Source organism: Cygnus atratus, chromosome 3 (genome assembly GCF_013377495.2).
Source record: "Cygnus atratus isolate AKBS03 ecotype Queensland, Australia chromosome 3, CAtr_DNAZoo_HiC_assembly, whole genome shotgun sequence".
Taxonomy (NCBI): domain Eukaryota; kingdom Metazoa; phylum Chordata; class Aves; order Anseriformes; family Anatidae; genus Cygnus; species Cygnus atratus.
Genome location: NC_066364.1, coordinates 102,562,258 through 102,581,374, shown reverse-complemented (window position 1 = coordinate 102,581,374; position 19,117 = coordinate 102,562,258). Strand labels below are relative to the sequence as shown.

The window sequence follows — 19,117 nt, the reverse complement described above, 5'->3', positions numbered from 1 at the left end:
CTTTTCTCTCGTGTTTGGTTCTCCCTGCGGTGGTTTCATTAAACATCGGGCACGGATAGCGAGTGCATCCTGTGTTTCGGTGAGAAACGTGACCAAGGCTTCCGCGAAGCGCTGTGACGAGGGCTGCTCGCACTGGGGACAGAGGCGCACGGGGCTGTCCCCTGGCGCAGCACGGGGCTAGGTAGCTGGGTTACTGCGGGCAGCGCCCCACAGCCACGGGGGCAGGCGGCTGACGGCAGCCACGGCCGCCCGCCTCCCTCCTTCCCCTCAGGTGCCGCGGGGGGGCGGCCGCTGGCTTCGGGCGGGGCGGGCCCGGAAGATCCGGGTCGGAGGGGACGGGAAGTCGGGACGTGGCCGCCGCAGCGGAGCCGGAGGATGGCGGCGGCGCTGGGCTCGGGCCGCCTGGAGGTGTCCGTGGACGGGCTGACGCTCAGCCCCAACGCCGAGGCGCCGCCGCCCTGCGAAGCGAGGCCGGGGCAGGGCGACCCGGCCGCGGGGAGGAGCCGAGCGGGGCCCGGCTGCCAGGGCCAGGCGGAGGCCGGCGGCGAGGCGGCGGCGGAGGAGACGGCGCTGAGCCCGGAGCGGCGCTGGGGCTTCGCGCTGGAGGAGCTGTACGGGCTGGCGCTGCGCTTCTTCAAGGGTAGGCGCCGGGAAGGGAGGCGGCGGCCGGCCCCGGGCCGCTCGGAGCCGGGCGGAGCCGCGGGCTCCCGGGGGGCGCGGGGCGGGCGGCGCCGGGCTGAGGTGTTGGGGGGGTTCGTGCCGCTCGGATTAGACACGGCGCAAAAAGCGAGCCCAGCGCTCAGGTTTGTCCCTGCAGGGAGCTGGAGGCACCTCGCCACGCGTGGTTTTGTCAGTAGGAAGGCAGTGGTGCGGTGGTTGAGGAAGAGAGGCGCTCGCTGTGCTGTTAGGTTGTGCGGCAGCCGTTGAGCCCCTCAGCTGGGTGTCACTGCTGGCTTTGGAGCTGCAGCCGCCTAACGAAGGGCAGAGGATAGCGGGGTGCCCGTGTTAAAGACGATTTTACTCTGTACTTGTGAAGGTTGGTCGGGTGGTGGTCTGGTGTGGGGTGACCCACGGCAGAGCTGCGGGTATATCAGAGGGCAAATATACCAGCAGGTAGAAAGCTGGGAGGACAGTCATCTTTTTTCATCACTTTGGCTGACTTACACCCCAATAGCTGTTAGCATGTAAAGCTATAAGCAGCGTTCTGAGTCCTGGCCCTGTTCTTATTTACTTTCACAAAGCATTTTAAATCCTAATATAGATTTTTTTTTTGTAAGAATCTCTGAATCCTAAAGGTCTCGGTTTTGTGTGTCAGGAGCTGCTGCCACCACGTATTAGGCTGGGAGCACTGTAATTTCTGTCTCTTGCCACTCTGTACAACGAGCTGCTTGGGAGGGTTTTAGTTTCTTAATGAGTGTTTGTTCTTAAAACATGATGCAGAAAAATGGTTCTGCAGTAGCAAATTCCTCATCTCAGTCTAACTGTGATTTCATTTTGTCCTCGGCTTAATAATCTGATGAAACCGGTATCGACAGTAGAGAAATTCCATGCTGTGCTTGGGCTTACCTAGTGTATGTCTATTACGTCTCATCTCTTAATACGCGTCCTTTGCATTTAACTCCTTTTGAACGGTGAGAATTCTTGTTTCTAGGTTATAGGTCATTGTGGTGCATTTCATTTTGTCTCAGTTTCTTTGTTGCCTTCCTTTTGTTAAAAGCTCATCTGCAATTTATTGCTGCTCTTTAGCCCTCCGCAATTCCTTGCAGGGCACAGTTTTGTTCATAAGAGAACTTTCCGCCTTGTATGAAACTGTCAGACTTTCCAAATGAAGACCATGCTCCTCTGGCCTTATGGCTAGAATAAGTCATGCAAAGTCATTGCCTCTATCTTCATGTGTACTTTTTTTTGCTGAAACTGGTGTAACACGAGTGTTTTTATTTATAGATGTGATGATGAGCTACAGGAGCTTATAATACTCAGATTACTGATTCTGCTAGCTCGTTCTATATCTGTATGACTCTGAAAGTAATTGGCTTTGTTTCTGAATTATTTTGATTTATCCGCTGTCAAAACAGCGGTGGGAGTGGGCAGCCTTGTAGATGCTGAGGAACAAATTCCTCCTTTACTTCAGAAAGGAACACACTCGGGATCTGAAGGCTGCCGTGTGTCGACAGGGATGAATTCTGAATGCTTGTTTTCTGATCGTTCTTCTACGCCATGTTGATACGGAGGTGGTGGTGGGGAAATCTTTGAAAAACCTGATCCGTCTTAAAGCCATTTGGTACCAGTGCTTCAGCGTATGATACTAACTTACCATACAGCTACTGTGAGGCAAGCTAGTGACTAAAGGCAGCCCGTGGGGAGGTTGGTATCTGGGTTAACTGCGGCTGTTGGGGTGGGGGGAGCTTGAGCAGGGGGGATACCAAGGAAGTTGCTGGATGTCAGAGGTAAGTGGTGATCACCAGTTCAGTAGCTTCTTTTCTGTTTCAGCGTATAGACTGAGTTCTCTGGTTGTAACTCGTAATGCACTCTCTTCCTAGAAAGCTGATTTTGATCAAAACACTTCAGAGTTAGGTATTACAATGACTGCTAATGCTTGTCTGTGGTGGCATATTGCAGAATTGCTCAGAGCCAAGACAGGGTGGGAGTGCGTGTAAACACAGTGAAAAACACAACTGAAAATAGGCTAGGATATTAAAGAGCCTCGAAAGCTACTTTAGTCTGTCTCTGATAAAAGAAAGACAGAGGCAGTTGACAGAGGAGTGTCTCTGACAGCTGCTTTTGCTTGTGGAGCTGGGAACTGTCAGTGCAGGTGATCTGTTCAAGGTGTTAGCTGTCCCCTGCTGTAGGAGGGGGTAGCTTGCATAGCTCTGCCAGCAAATCTTTTCCAATATCAACTGGCTTTACAATTTTTCTTTGTTATGTGATTGAAATGCCATTTTACGCAGCCTTTAATATATGACTGTCCCTGAAGTGTGCATGCATTGTCTGAAGTGACTTGCAGTGCTGCTTATCTGGGCAGACTGTACAAACCATGTCACTTTGCAATGTAAAAGCTGTCCTGGTGCTGTAAGTACTCCAACTTTGTTTAACTACTCCAAGTTATTTCCTCTTATCCTAACAGGAGCGCATCTTCAACTCAGCAATATAGCATTCAGAATGAATTTTGACCTCATTTTTGGTGTGCTGATTTGATGGCATGGTTGTAGTTCATTAGTTAAGTAGATTCTTGCCTAAAAAAAAGGAAAAACCCTATAATATATCTACATTTTTTATAAAGTTAAGCTTCGATCAGATTTAATAGGAAGGATTGATTGGTAACGCTCCTGTTGATGCAGAGCATCTTCAGGAAAAAAAGAATTACAAGTGTAAGAGGTGGAATCACTGCCTGCAGACCAAAGTAAGCAGTTCTCATGTTTCTTGGTTTTAGTTTTGCTCATTAAAACACTGCAAATGAATAGCATTGACATATGTGATACTGGCTTTTAAAAGCTACAAGGTGACAAATGACACTTCAGACTGTTTCCTTGTTTGCCTGGGACTGAGTGCCGTTCTGTGGGAATTAAGCATTTAGGGTGAGCACAGTAGATGAGCTGGAGTGGAAGTTGCAGCAGATTGTGCAGTGTTCCTTACAGGAAGGAAAAATCTGAAGTTAGAAAGTACACTGCATGATGCAGTGTTTTCTGAATCATATTTGTTAAGCTCCCTGGAGCCTGAATTTGTGGTTTCATACCAGTTCAGTCCAGTAGCACAGTGCCATATAGCAACATAAATCTCCATTATGTGCTTTTCATTAGTAGTTATTGGGATGACTTCATCTTTTGGTGTATGCAAATACAAACGGTGGTGTTCAAGCCCCTGTCAACTACCTCTACTGTAAGGAATGTCCTTGGCTTCCCATGTACTGTTCTTCAGGAATATTCAGCCGAGTGTATCTGTCCCCTCCGGTCTCCCCACCTATTTCTGTGCACATCGTCTGGATTTCTTATTGTGTCCCTTAGAGCTGTTTGATATTCCTAAGTTTCCTGTCAGCTGTGTAAGATCCGTGGGTAGTACCTACTTGAATGATACAGTCATGGATACTTGAATGAATTTGGCACTTCTGCTTATCTGCACTCACTAAGACTCTTTTTTGGCACATTTAACTCTGCAGATGGGTTCAGGTCAACTTGCAGCATTTCTAAATCTTCAGGGTAATTGTACAGCATGGTTTCTGCCTAAGAATTCAACTGAAAAATGGTTAACATATGGCTACTCTCTCTTGACTGGCTCCAAATACTTCAAGAGTTTGCTTCTGATCTGTATTATCTACAAGTTGCTGAATGCCTGCCTCTTCATTTTTTTGGTCTGTTTTCATCTCTTATTTAGCTTGTTCGTTCTTCTTCCCTGGGGTTCCTGTTCTTTGTAAATGCAGATTTTTGCCTTCCCTTGTTAGGCCTTCAGGTCTGACTTCTCAGTTCTGTGAAAATGCAGGTGTGCTGCACTCAGCTGCCCAAGGAAATCATCTCTTTTTCTGCTTTAACCCTGTTCAAAAGTGAATACAAATACTTGTGTCAGCTGGCTTAGGCATCAGTCCAGCAGAGTGAGCAGCAGTGTTTCTGGCAGACCCGTACAGGTACACAGGTTGTGCAAGGTAAGTGGTGCTGCAGCGACCCCTTGAGAGGCATGCCTCTCGCAGAAGCCTAGCAACAGCTTCACTTCGGTACCCTTTGTGAACTGACTTGGTTTTAAGCATGTAGCCCTGGGGTACTAAGTGTGATTTCCAAGTGTCTGCTGTTTATAAAGGTTAATGGAAGTGCAAAGTGCTTGGAACTGAGGAAAAGCCAACGGGCTCCTTGGGTGTCTGGGTGGTAAGACCTGAGACCAGGGAGAGAGCTTACCTCTGCTGGCTTCATTGCAAAAAGTGCTGTATCAGGGGTGGAGTTGCAGGACGTGGTAGTTGGCATCTTTTAAGGATCACAGGCTTGCTGGGGTGGGAAGGGACCTCCAGGGCTTGGCAAGAGCAGCCTTCTCAGGACTGTGTCCATTTGGATTTTGAATATCTCCAAGAATGAAGGCTCCTCAGCCTCTACGGGCAACTTGTGCCTGTGGCTGATCACTCGCCCAGCAAAGAGGGCGGAAAAAGGCCACCTCTTATACTTAAGTCGAATGTCCTGTATTTCAATTTGTTTGCTGTCTCTCGTCTTTTCACCGGATACCACTGGGTAGAGTCTGGGTCACTCTTTACCTGATGGGATTAGAGGGGGGGTGTATTTTCAGGAATAGGTACTTCTGTGCACAAAGCCTTCTGTTTTTTGAAGCTGGAATAGATATTTGCTGAAAGATTCTGTGATGCCAGGAAAAAAGCGAATAATTTTAGATTCTGAAAGAGTGAAGTGAACCTCTAGGAATGGCTAAGAAGTGATTAAATGTCTACCTTCCTAATTTGATTCAGGCTTAAAAGCTAATGGTATGTGCACAGTTGTTCTGTGTGATATTTTAGCTGAATAAGTCCAGTAACATACTAAACTTTGTCAAGAAAAAAAAATCTTGCTGTGATATGCAAACGCTTTTCCTCTGGGGTTGTCTCTGATTCTCAGTTTTCAGAAATACCAACTGATAGCAGTATTTTCAGCAAGCCCCAGGGGAGGGGTTTTCCCTGCCCTTCTGTTCTGAGATTTTTCTTTTCCTGTTAATGATTCTATTTACGATCATCAGCTGAGCAGTTTCTTAGTGTGTCAACTTGAATGTCTGAGAATGAATTGAACTGTTCAGTTCTGGGCTCTGGGCAACTTGATCCGAAGTGACCTTTATGGTAAAGGAGAGCTGGAAATTAGTGGCAGCCGTGCTGTGACTCCTGACTGAGCGCAGAGCAGTTACGTGTTTCACGTGACTGTACTACTGTTGTTTACCTCTGATAACAGCTTCCTCATTTCAGTCCTTCCCAAAAGAGGTGATGCTTATTCGTTTGGGTTTCCTGCTCAAGAAAAGGGTCTTTTTTTTCACCAAGTAATTGCATATAGGGGTGTCTGTTTCTTGTTACGACAGTTTGTTAGATGGGCTGAGGCAAGTCCTAGTTGACTAATTCAACTATCATTTTAAATCAATGCAACTTTTTCCCACCGGTAAATGGCTTGATGGGATCTAACCAAATTTGCTTTAGAAGGTGTTGGTGTGGAGCCCCTGGAATTGTGATACTGTTTTGGTTTATGCTGCCTGTATCTTATGGCCAGAGCTCTCTATACGCACTGGTGCTGGTTAAGTCACCTCTAAAATTTCTCACTGTGAGGAATTATTCCAGCTGCCTGGGCAAAGTGCAGCAATCAAATTGCCTCAAGGAAAACTTTCCCATAGTTATAATTTTTCTCTCTACAGTCTTTCTTGCCTTTAACCGTGCTTGTTCTGCATTCACTAATGTGAAGAGTATGGAAGAAGAGCTATTTATAAAGTTAAATAAATAAATAAAGTCACATCTTTCTGTAGAAAATCCCTCCTATCCACATTACAATACACTTGGCAGACATGTTTGAAATCAAGTTAAGCTTTTAAGAGTTTTGGCAATATAGGTCCATATGGTATGATGGTCATTAATTAACATAAATATTTGTGATAACTTACTAGCTAAGATTCACTTTAGATAGCATGATAAAAACACTTCAGAGTTAAGTTTCAGCAGCTGAAGTTAGATGTGTTTCTTCTGGACAAATTGTTTTACTTGAATCGACTTCAGTTGTCTAACCTTTAATGACTTGTCTTCATTTCCTTTTCTTAGAGAAGAGGTTGTGATTGTTTATACAAAATACTCTGCTGTCTTGTGCTTAACGAATTAATCACAACAGTGAAACTTTCTCTTACCCTACAGAAAAAGATGGCAAAGCCTTTCATCCAACATATGAAGAAAAACTCAAACTTGTGGCGCTGCACAAGCAGGTTCTGCTGGGACCTTACAACCCTGACACTTGCCCTGAAGTTGGATTCTTTGATGTGCTGGGGAACGATAGAAGGTAAAAGGCCTGTTGCCTTCCTTGATCATAACTCTGCTTTTCCTGTCTGAAGTAAATGCCTCCTAATTTCGACAATAAGAAAAGTATGTGGGTTGCCTCAATATGGGTGGATGGTAGTGGAATGTGAGAGCAGCCTTTTCAAATACATCTTAGAAATATGAGTCACTGTTTAGTAAAGGAGTTATCAGGCAATTACTGAGTTTTTTTTTAAACCACTCTGGGAGAAGCTCTTGTGCTGAGGTCTGGTTTCTCATAGCAGTTTAAAGACTGTCAGGTCTGCATGAACGTGCAGGCCCAAGTTTCCTCCTCCTAATTTCACATCAGGGCTGCAACAGGACAAGTCTTTTGCCAGTGGTAACAGCATTTGCTATAACTTTCCTGTTAACACTGAGGATAATTTCTGAAATTAGATACATGTTGCATTCAGTCTAGTAAATGTAGGTGAGGTCAGGGCAGTCTCTGCCTACAGTTTTCTTGTTGTTTGATGCTATTTCTGGTGGAGAAGGGCAGTCCTGTGTTGTATTTTGCCTCTCAGAGCTGGACCCAGTGCACTGTTTTTGCTCAAAGAGATGTAGCCATTCTTTAGAAAGAAGCAAGCTGTTGCATTCAATTAGGTTGAGAACTTTAATCAATAGTTGTTACTGTGTTTGCTCATCTGGGAAAGCGTACACATTTTTTCCACAAGCTGGAGCGGAAGAAGGGTGAAAATAAGACTCATCTTCCAGTTTCCTTGTGCCTTGGAAGTTTTTGGACACTATTTAGAATTCTAAGTAGGGTTGGCTGATGGTATGTATTAGATTTCATATAAGCACTCGGATATGTCTGTTTGAAATGGTTGTTCAGGTAGAAGAGAGCACTGAAATCTGCAGGTTTAAGATCTGTTTTGAGGGAAAAGTTGTTGATTCTCTGAAATGCCACATACTAAACTTTGGTCCTTGGTCTCCCAACTGTTCTTCCTTTTCTGTGTTTTCTGAGTTCACTGCTGACTTGCAAAGAGTTGAGCCACCTGTTCATCTTTTCTCTCCCCTTCTCTTACGCCCCCCAGGAAGGAATGGGCTGCCCTTGGAAACATGTCAAAACAAGAAGCTATGACAGAATTTGTTAAGCTCCTAAATAGGTGCTGCCACTTGTTCTCAACGTATGTTACTTCACACAAGATAGAAAAAGAAGAACAAGAAAAGAAAAGGTAATGTTTTTCACTGCTGCATCTAGCTTAGGTTTGATGAAATCACTTCGGGAAGAGAAATGCTTGAAGTTCGGGTGGCTGTTGGTAACCAGTTGCTCTCGAAGTCTTTGTACGTTGCCAGCAATTAATGATTTTTTTCTCAGGTGAATATAACTAGAACATAAGATTTTTTTAAAATGTGGTGATACTGTGATCTTTTTAAGAAATATGCACTTCACAAAATATCTGCTCTGGTACGTCAGTATATTAAACGTATAGAAAATGAAATTTTCAGATACTTGAAACTTTTATCAAGTTGCTAACCCATACTGAAAGAAAGGATGTCCTGTACTATTCTTTATAAATCATGTGATTATTAAATAGTAGTATCTCTGTGATTATTGAACATATATTACAACTTGGAAGCCTTGAAGACTTCTTCCAGAAGCTTTTTCTACAGTTTTTTGCTACAGGTCGTATAGTAATAGGTTAGAGTGGATATCAAATTAAAACACACAATTCACGTTTGTCATACTGCGTAGTGCAGTAAGACCAAACAGTAAGGTTTTATTTTGGTATGCAATAAGACACTTCTCCAGTCAAGTTGAAGTGGGAGATGATGCCAAATGAAAAGCTTTTTTTTGGGGTAGGCAAAAGGCAGGTTACAGCATGCTGAAAATAGCTCATCCTAGGGTTGTAGAAATATTTCAATATCTTACTGAGTGGATGTTGCAGAAGAGAAGAAGAAGAACGAAGGCGCCGTGAAGAAGAGGAGCGTGAGCGTTTACAAAAAGAAGAAGAAAAACGTAGGCGAGAGGAAGAAGAGAGACTGAGAAGAGAAGAAGAAGAGAGGAGGAGAATAGAGGAGGAACGGCTTCGGATGGAACAACAAAAGTGAGTAGTTGAAATAAACAACACTTGAAAGAAAGTACCTGTCTTGCACTTGAGACAATTCTATCTAACTATTTAAATAGTTATGGTAGCATTGAATACCTGAAGTTCCAGAGCACTGTAGTCTAGCAGTGACACTTGCAGTTCTTAGTTAAGAGGCATACAGTCTGCAGAGAATAACTATCCCAACATGTTATTGTATGCAGTCTTCTCAGCTAAAATTGCCAGAGAGATCTTGTTTGAAGAGAATCTCTGGAGATCTGTGTGTTCAAGGACTGCATGCACCTCATGAAATGTGTTAGAGGAGGGCAAGAAAGAAGGATAGGAAGGAAAGAACTATTAAGTTTGCATGATACTTTTATCTTCCTCTGAAGTATCAATAGCTGGTCATTGATGAATGTAACACATGAGGGAAAAAATGAACCCTGGGTCTAGGTGGTAGTTCTTACTATACAATTTCTGTTCCTCTTTTGGAGAGGGGAGGAAAACTGAGCCTGTGCTTGATGAACCCATGTGTTTCTCCTGAAGTTTCAGCAGTTCAGTTTGTTGGAAATGCAGATGTCCTATTTGGCAGCTTTTTTCTGTTTGTGAATTAGGCCACGGTCAGTCATGCTCTTCATATGGTTGCACAGTGTCTTGGGAAATTAAGGTGGTAATATGAAGTGTTTTTAGATTTAACAAAAAATATTGACATGCAGCACCACAGTGGGCCTCTTCTTACTACTGTTTGTAGAAGGGCTGCTAGGATGGTTTCTGCATGTTTTCTGGAGGAAAAAGATGTGGGATTTTTTTCCCCTTGGTTGTTTGAGAAATTTAGTAATGTTTTTCTAGCACTACCTCTTTATTGGACTATAGATAGAGAATTCTCTAAGAGCTCTTGATTTTTTTTTTAACACTTGATGTTGTCAAAGTATTAGGTAGAAACTGTTGCTCAGTCCTATATTCTCAGCATATTTTTAGACAAAACTCACGTTTGCATATACCTCTGGGCTCTGCTGTGTTATGTAGATTTGTTTCATTTTTTTTGCAGAAATTGAATTGGATGTCACTTAAATAACCTAAGTACAGGAATTTCCCAATGACCTCAGCTGTTTGTAATCTTCATACTCTCTTCCCACTAATGCAGGCAACAGATCATGGCAGCACTGAATTCCCAGACTGCCATGCAGTTCCAGCAGTACGCAGCCCAGCAGTATCCAGGCAACTATGAGCAGCAGCAGATACTAATTCGACAGCTTCAAGAACAGCATTATCAACAATACATGCAGCAGTTGTATCAAGTCCAGCTTGCACAGCAACAGGTATGACAGACCAGCTGAGAAACTTGGATTTTGTGTTATAGTCTCCTTGGGAGATGTTAACTTGCCTACTTTTATCTCCTTGAAAAGCTAATTGCTAGAAGGAGGAGAAAGAGTGTTCTAGTGACTAATGCTTCAGTTCCAGACTCCAAAGCCTCTTTGTCTTTTCAAGTAGTTTTCTGAAGCAGCCATTAGTTAAGAAAATTCTAAGCAGCATCTATTAACCACTTTGATACAATTCCTGGAAACAAAATGTTAAGTGCTTTGCTGCAGCATCTATTTTATGCCCAATTATATGGGGGTATGCACCAGTGCAGTGAGTATGAACAACCCTGTTCAAGTGCTTCTCGAAATATGTATCACATCTGAGGATCTGCAGAGCAGCAGGCTTTGGTTGGCATTGTTTCTAGTCGAACATGCATGTAGCACAGTCACGCCACTACTGGGTTTGAGATCGTTCCTTTTTGTCAACTTATAGCAGTATCAGCTTACAGCAGTACTGACTTCTCTCCCCTCTTTTATCTTGTCTGACATAAGTGTCTAATAAGTTGTTTGGTTGCCTGCAATAGCCTGCTTGTGGTCTGGGTGGAAGGAGACCATGTTTCTGGTAGCAGTGGGTGGGAGTAGGACCTTGCTTCTGCACAAAGACTTTGTGCGTGGGCTTCAAAGGCTACTCTTCTGTTTGGAGGAATGTTGCATCTCTGGAAAACGTGTTGTGTTCTCTGAAGCTTATTTTGAAAGTTCAGGGTAAGTGTCTTAAACAGATGTAAAACAGGCTTCAGACTCCAGCACGTCTGACCTCGATGGCCAGGATCTGAATCTTAAATAACCTGTATCTGCCAGCTTGAGGTCTGTAATCCTTGAGCTGAAGGTAAAATCCAGTGGCTAATTTCCTGCGAAGACATTTGTATTTTGAAGAGTCCAATGCTCTCAGCTAAGAGCTGTTCACGGAAGGAGCAGAACTGAAGTGGTACAGGAAAGTCAGAGGCTTTCTGCCCTTTTATAGTTGCTCTTCAGGCTTAATGCCACCTTGACACCAAAGCATTGGTACCATAGTGGTAAGTGAAAGCTACAGTCTCATCAGTCTTGTCCTCGATGCCTTCTGTAATTGATACTGCTCCCTTGAGACTGAGGTGTCTGAAGAGATGCTGCCAATTTTCCTTGAAGAAAACTTTCCTTGCCAGCACTCTTCCTTGCAGTTATGGCTGGCTGTTTTCTACACAGAGAAGACTAATGCCCACTGAGATCCAGGGCAAAACAGTCTTTCCTTTGTAGTGGCTTACAAAATAATGTATCTGCCAGGCAATGAAGTTCATCTTTCATATCAATACTTGGACATCACTGCTTGCTGGAGGAAAAAATGAAAACGAAGCAATAACGGAGCTAAGATTATCTAATCCTGCTTAAATGTTCCTGAAGACTCAGGTAGCCTACGTAACGCTTTTGACGAGTACTTTCCTTTTGGATGCCTGTTACCTCAGTCACCTTGGAACTTAGCGCAGTTTAAAAGTACTGTTGTGTCACGATTGCTTCTGGTTGATCTTCTGATATGATTAATTTCACAAAGGCTATATACAGTACCTTATAAAAAGTACCTCACCACTTTCCGTTGAAATGGAGCTTTGGTAGTGAACCTGGACAGAATCTGTATGATTGCTAAAATCTGGAAATCTAACTAATATTTGACTATTACTAAGTGACATGGACTTCCCCTGATAGTAAGTACATGTAATTCTCACTGGTTAATGTGTGCTGCTTCTGGTGTTTCATGTCAAGCTTTCTATTGGGGAGGAAAGGAAATTTGGTGACTCCATTTATAACTTCTGCTGCAAAAGGGAGACTTTTTGTTGTTGTTGTTGTTGTTTGTTTGTTCTTCACTTAATTTCTTTCATTTTAGGCAGCCTTACAAAAACAGCAGGAGGCAGTCGTGGCAGCAGCAGGGACACCTCTGACTACTGCATCAAAGGTGAATACACCTGCCCAAGGGGATATCCCATCTATTAATGGGCAAGCCAGTACGCATGCAGACAGCCCTGAAAAAGAGCTGGATCCAGAGGCTTTGGAAGAAGCACTGGAGAATGGACCAAAAGGTAGGACTAGCTACATCACTTAATAAAAGATAAATCACAAAAGCCTTCATTAGGATTTAGATGTCTTAGGTATGATTACTGTGGCTCTTTGCTTGGCTTCATTGAGCTATGCAAGAGCTAGGTTTGATTTCTGGGTCTAGTTGTTCTCAAGGGAGAACACTGCACAGGCAGAGGATGTTTTGGGGGAGGACAGAGGAAGCAGCAAAAGCATTTCCAGCAAAGTGGATGGGATACAGAATCTTCTTTCACTCTTGACTTAGTCTGTTTTATTGCATGAGTTCTAGCAGAAAGCTGTTTTGTGCAAAAGTGCATTCAAATGTCAAAACTGAGCATTTATTTCGTCTTGGGGATTCAAATAAAGTTGTCTTATTCTCTGTTACTACTGCCCTTCCTGTGGTTTAGCCTTGTTGTGTGTGCAGTTCAGGCTGCTGTCCCCTTGCATCTCCCACCTTCCTCCAGCTGCTTCTAGGAAGCTGCGGAAGTAGAGCAGGAATAGTAGCCTCCCAGCAGATCTTCCATCACTGGTATTTCTGGGTGTTGTCCTCTTTACATTCATCCACAATCAGTAGTCTTCAAGACCTGCTTGGATCTCAGTAAGAAACCTGTACTAGTGCAGTCCCTGTCTGAATAGAAGCAACTCTGATGGTCCTCAAGTGCACCTAAAGCAGACTTCAGCATGCTTCATATGTTACTGAAACAAAGCTTAACTGGGATATCTTTCCCCTGTCTAGATTCTGTTCCAGTGATAGCTGCTCCATCAATGTGGACACGACCCCAGATAAAAGACTTCAAAGAAAAAATCCGTCAGGATGCAGACTCTGTGATCACAGTGGGCCGAGGAGAAGTGGTTACAGTTAGAGTACCAACTCACGAAGAGGGGTCTTACCTCTTTTGGGAGTTTGCTACAGACAATTATGATATTGGTTTTGGGGTGTATTTTGAATGGACAGACTCCCCTAATACTGCAGTCAGTGTGCATGTCAGTGAATCCAGTGATGATGAGGATGAAGAGGAAGGTAAGCACGCTTATTTATACGAAATTCCAGTCTTGCAGAACTTGTGATGCAGGAAAACCCCACTGACTGTCTTATGCCATTTCCTAGATTCCCAGCCTCTACAGTGCGTGGCTTCCATCTAGCTGGCATCTTGTCTGCAATTTTAAGTAGAAAGTAAAATTCTGACAGTAACATTAGATGCTGCATTTGATCGCTGATAGGTTAAAATAGTTGAGGGTGAGGAAATACTTCTCTTATGTATTACTTGTAACTTAGTGTGCCCTCTTGTCCAATTCGGCTGTCGAGTAGGCTAGATTGAAACCCATGCTATAGAACAGCATAGCAGATCTGCACATTGAAACCTGAAGAAAAGTCCTGCCCCTCTGTTCGTGAACTCTTTCTAAGGAGGAAACTTCCTTGAGGCTTCAGAATAGCTTAGAAGAGCAGTTCCTTATATTGTCCAAGACCCAGGTCTTAGCCTTTACCTACAGGGGAGCCCGGCATACCATCAGAAGAAAAGACAGTGTTTTGAAACCATCATGCAAAAAACATCGTGCAACTTGCTTAGAAGGAACTGCTCTGACATAGGAAGCAGAAGCTTTTTGGACATACTTGCTGCTGATTATTTAGCAGTAATGTCAGAAGGTCAGTAGCAGTCAGTCAGTGTGGGGGTAATATCTTAAAACTAGAGCTTGACATCCTTACAAGCTGACACAGCCGTGTTGGAGATACATGTAGAAGGTTTTTATATCAAAGTGTAAATCTTGTGAGTAAAGCAAGCAATGTCTATATTGAACCAGAGTCAAACTTGCCTTTCATCCAGTGCAGTATTGCAATGGTAAACTGATGATTGTTTTCTTAAAGAGGTAGTAATTGATGCTTTTTCAATGAAGGAGCACAACACACAAACCTATGCATACTGTTCCTCTTCCCTTTGAATGCTTTAGCCACAGCCTTGGTATGAACTTCAGCCCATCAGATTTCTAAACTAACAAAGTAGTGTCTTGTCTGCTGCAAAACAAGATGACTCCTATTTCTAAAGTAGTCATCCTTGTTAACCGTTGCTTTTTTTTCTTCTTACAGAAAATACTAGCAGTGAAGAAAAAGCCAAAAAGAATGCCAACAAGCCTCAGCTAGATGAAATAGTGCCTGTGTACAGACGAGACTGTCATGAAGAAGTGTATGCTGGCAGCCACCAGTACCCAGGGAGAGGAGTTTATCTCCTTAAATTTGACAACTCCTACTCTCTATGGCGGTCAAAAACAGTTTACTACAGAGTTTATTATACTAGATAAAGGTGTGGCTGTATTTGAGGCTGGGCTGTGCAGAAGATGTCATTTTATTTGGAATTTTCTTCAAGCATAATGGATCCTTTTGAGTCTGTGTTTTACCCTGTCTGTATCTGTATGGTTTGTGTGAACTTGCCCAAGCAGACACTGGGATCTTCCTGCTCCATGACACTAATGCATATTGCATTGGGCTTAACACAGGATCTCCCCAGCCATTTTGGGTATTGAAGTTAAGCAATGGAAATCATTGGATCCAGTGCTTAAGGTCACATCAGCTGCATTTGTTCAAGCCTCATGTAAAAAGGGGGAAGGAAGTTGCTGGTTCACTGGCTGAGTGATCTGATGTTTCCAGGTCTGTATGCTTTGAATACCTTGTTAACGGTTAATTTAAAGGTCCCATCAATAGCTGGTAGATTTGGATGCAGTTTGCTGTGTAGCAAGTTTCTCTTAACTGTAATCGAATGTCAGATTTTTACACCATTAAAACTTGAAAATTTAAGTTGATGCAGTTTAGAAACAAGTTGTCTCAATTCTGTCCTCATCAAAGAAGAAACGTTCAGTTCCTTAAACTAGTGTAGTAGTTTAGGCAAGGATGAACAGCATCATGGAAGTACAGCAAGTAACCTCTTCTGAAGACATAAACTGAAACACAATTGAGAACATAGGGAACAAGTAGAACCTTAATCTCTGCCCTGCTGCTAATCCTAGAACAAAAGTCATTTCTGGAGGCAATTGACCTTGATCCAGGGCACAAACAATTTCTAAGTTTGGGTTTTTAACGGGGTAGGTTTAAAAAAAAAAAATCTGCACAACTTCCTGGTTTGTTTGTTTTTTTCTAAAGCCAGAAAGAAGCATGTCGTGCATCTGAAGAACAGTAACGTTGCTTTACTGAAGTGTAGGAATTAACGTGCACTAATTATGGGAATCACTGCCAGTCCCTTTTAATCTGAACTGGTGGTACCTGTGTGCAAACTTTCTGCTTTAATCTGTAACTGCAGAAAGCCAGAATGCACATAAATATTTAATAGTGTATCTTTTAATCTCAAGTTCATATGGCTTGTATGGTTCGGTTGGGGCATTTCAGATTTTGTGTAGCTGAACAATGCAGGTGGCTACTTGACTTGAGGATGCAGTAAACATTCACTCTCCTTGGAGCCTTGCACCCAGGGGGTCATGCATTACAATGATGACTTGTGGAAGTGCTCTCTGCATGGGTAATGCACTTTGTTACTGAAAGGAATTGGTTACTTTGGGTCTGTCAGATCAGTTTTTGCAGTAAGATTTCCATTGATTAGCTGTAGCATGTATAATTCCACAGCAAATGATGTTGAGTTTGGGGGATTTGTCTGAATGATCAGTTTGTACATACATGATACTTTACTTTACTCACACCAACCATGGAGATACTTCTCCTAGAGTGCTTAATTTGTCATCTTGCATTTGGTTCTGCAACACCATACCAGCTTTTAGCTAGTTAGTGCTGCTTTATCCAAAAACACTGTACAATGTTCTGCTCTTGTGTACATACAGTATATAAACCATGAATTTAGTACCTTGCTTTTAAAGAAAAACTGTATTTAATGTAAAAAAAAAAAAAACTTTTAAAAAGGCAGGCACTAATATATTTCTTCTAGTCTTCAATTTAGATTTTTGTCCATACAAAACTGTTATGACATTTTCCTCTAAGAATATCTGTTCTTGGAAGTGGTGTTTGTTGCTTTAAATGGCAGCACTTACTGTCATGTCTCGATGTTAAACTTTTACGTTTTTTCAGACTTTTTTATTGCCTCTGGCTGTTGATTAGTGCAGTACAAGTGCAATTTCAAGATACCCTGAGATAGTATTTAATCCGAATTAAAATACATTTATCTGTAATACTGTTGGCTTTTTATTAATTTGGGAACCTTGGCATTGCTATGTATTTTAGCTGAATAGCCATAAGCTTGTCATCTTCCCTTTCAATTTTAAAGTCAGTTCCATGCACTGGTTTTAGCAGCCTAATCAGTTGGGCCAGAAGCTCTCTACAAGAAATGTTTCGAGCTTGTTTGGTAGATGGCATCATTCATACTAGAAGAGCCCAGCTTGAACAGCATAATCACTTGGCTTTGAAAGCAATCTTCCGTGTCAGAAAAGGTTGAATGCAGGCAGCCAAAAGCCGTGAGTTTGTTTTCTGCCTGGGAGAAACGTGCCTGCATTTGCCCCTGAGGTTTAATGAGCCAAGCCCAGCTTCAAGCAGCAATGTGAGCTGGCTACGTGGTCCTGAAGAGCCTGAGGATCCAGCAGCAGTGAATTGGCTCTAAGTTACTCAGCCAAGTACTGCTGGCAGCAGCTGCACCATTCACATAATTTTGTTTGCATATTTTCAATGGGACCTGCTAGTTAGTGCTGGTTTGTACAAGATCTGGGTGCTGCAGTAATGGGTGCCTGAGGTTGAGCTGGGGGCTCCTGGCATGGCTCTTGGCCCAAAGAGCAGGAGACGGGTATCACTGTGCATCATCTTGGTTCTCCTCCTCAGTCCATAAAGCCAAGTTACGCTAAGGTTGGCCCAAATCACCCTTTGCTGCGCTGCTATCTACTACTAAGAAGTGTTTTACTTTGGAGCTGAGGCCAGAAGAGGGTTTCTCACAAGTTCAGTGTTTCAGGTCCTATGGGCCTCATCTATGCCCATAGACAGCAGTATCTCTAGCTTGTGGTTCAGGATTTCACCTGGGGAGCAGAAGTCTCTTTAGTGAGAACAAAAGTACGTGTTGTGCTGTTAGATGGGGGATGCTGAAAAATAAGTTCAAATTGCCATTTACTAGTCTGGTTCTGTTACGGATTAGTTTCATGTGAATCTTGAAAGTGCTCTGAAAACCAAAGCAATTACAACAGCAAGTCTACCCCAAATTGACTTCTTTTACTTGTCACATGCATGTATAAACCTTCCTTTCTCTAATTAAAAGTGAAGCGCTGTACTTCTCCCAGCTCACTTAAGGTAGCGCTCTTCCACAAGAGCATTATCACAAACATTATTTTTTTTGAAATCGCATGGGTCACTTGCAATATAGCTCGGTGATGCAATCTAGATGCCAAATGCACTGCTCTTTTGAGGAATATTAAACAATCTGATGGACAAATGGGGCCTGTACAAGCAGTCATTAGAAATGATACTGTTCTCAAAACCACTGTTCATGTGGGGATGTTGCTTGTGCTACCTCTTGAGGCAGTTGCATGGGAGACATGGCAACATCTTCCTCACTTCTGCTCTCACAGAAGGTTAAGTAGTAAAAGTGAAATAACTTGCTAATTAAGCTGCTTGGCTGCTGTGTGATATCCTTGCTTGCCTTGCCTAGCCTCTTCGTCACCCCCCTATACCCTGCCTTGGCTTTTAACACTGTGCCTGCTACTTTGCTTTGTAAGTTGCAGGTTTGATGCTGTGTGATTTACAGCAGCTGCATGCAGCCTTTGAGGTAACTGCAGTGTGAAGGGCAGGGGGTCATGAAGTCACTAATCTGTTGTCAAAGGAGGCCTTAAAGGACAGTTCAGCCATTTAACCACCTCCTACTTATGCAGTTGCTCTAGAAATTACAAGAGTAGGTTTCATGGGACTGTTGAGTGTAAAGATGTAAAGCAGCCATCCTTTATCCGTGTGCTGTGTGTACTTCTCCAAATTGAGTAACAGCTCAGTGGATTTGTTAGCCCCATGAATCTAAAACAGCATCATGAGGGCTGCTTTCTGACAGCTTAATACTGTTTTCTTTCTAGCATCACATCCTGCGCTCCCAGTCCTCTTCCCATCCATTAGTGCACTTGCAGGGAAAAGACTGTACAGGGAAGCTGAAAAAAGCCCCCTTGAGCTGTCAAACCCCTCCGAGCCTGTTTCACTTGTGTTCCTGGCTTCTGGGTTCATGTCCTGTAGCTTCTGCCCTTTCTTAAGCTCATCAGCCGTTTGCTGCACTCACATGCTACTGGGATGGGGCCAGCACCTTCCATACACATGGCACTGCTTAGATCGAGAGCCCAGCTAAAATGCATGTACACACATGCAGTCATGTAAATCGTAGTTCTGTTCTGCTTGCACTGGGCTAAGGTGTGCCAGCAGTGTTAGTACCAAAAGCTGGGTTAACAGGGCAGGTTACAAATGTGAGCTATGTGCTTCTGGATCCGTTGTTTTAAATAAAAGTATTAATAGGAAAAAAAAAAATAACCTCCCATTGCAGCTGCATCGGCTGGTACCACACAGTGGAAGATTAAGCAGAGCATGAAATTTTATCCCCGGTCTTTCTCCAAATAGCAGTCATCTCAGACCTGCTGATTGCAAACTCAAAGCCTTTCAAAGGTGTCAGGTTCACGGAAACAATGTCAGCTTGACTTAAGTATATTAAAACATATGGATTAGTGATACTATGCATGTAAAGCTATCTTGT

At 43.2% G+C, this 19,117-nt stretch overlaps 1 protein-coding gene across 1 annotated transcript; it reads left to right on the top strand.

Annotated features, from left to right (window-relative positions):
- Window positions 1-319: 319 nt before the first annotated feature.
- On the top strand, window positions 320-16,579 carry ACBD3 (acyl-CoA binding domain containing 3). The gene is made up of 8 exons (XM_035562041.2): window positions 320-640; window positions 6,842-6,983; window positions 8,029-8,169; window positions 8,884-9,042; window positions 10,166-10,340; window positions 12,235-12,427; window positions 13,159-13,443; window positions 14,506-16,579. The coding sequence occupies exons 1-8, from the start codon at window positions 376-378 to the stop codon at window positions 14,715-14,717; spliced, it is 1,572 nt and encodes a 523-aa protein (XP_035417934.1). The 5' UTR covers window positions 320-375; the 3' UTR covers window positions 14,718-16,579.
- The last annotated feature ends 2,538 nt before the right edge of the window (window positions 16,580-19,117 follow it).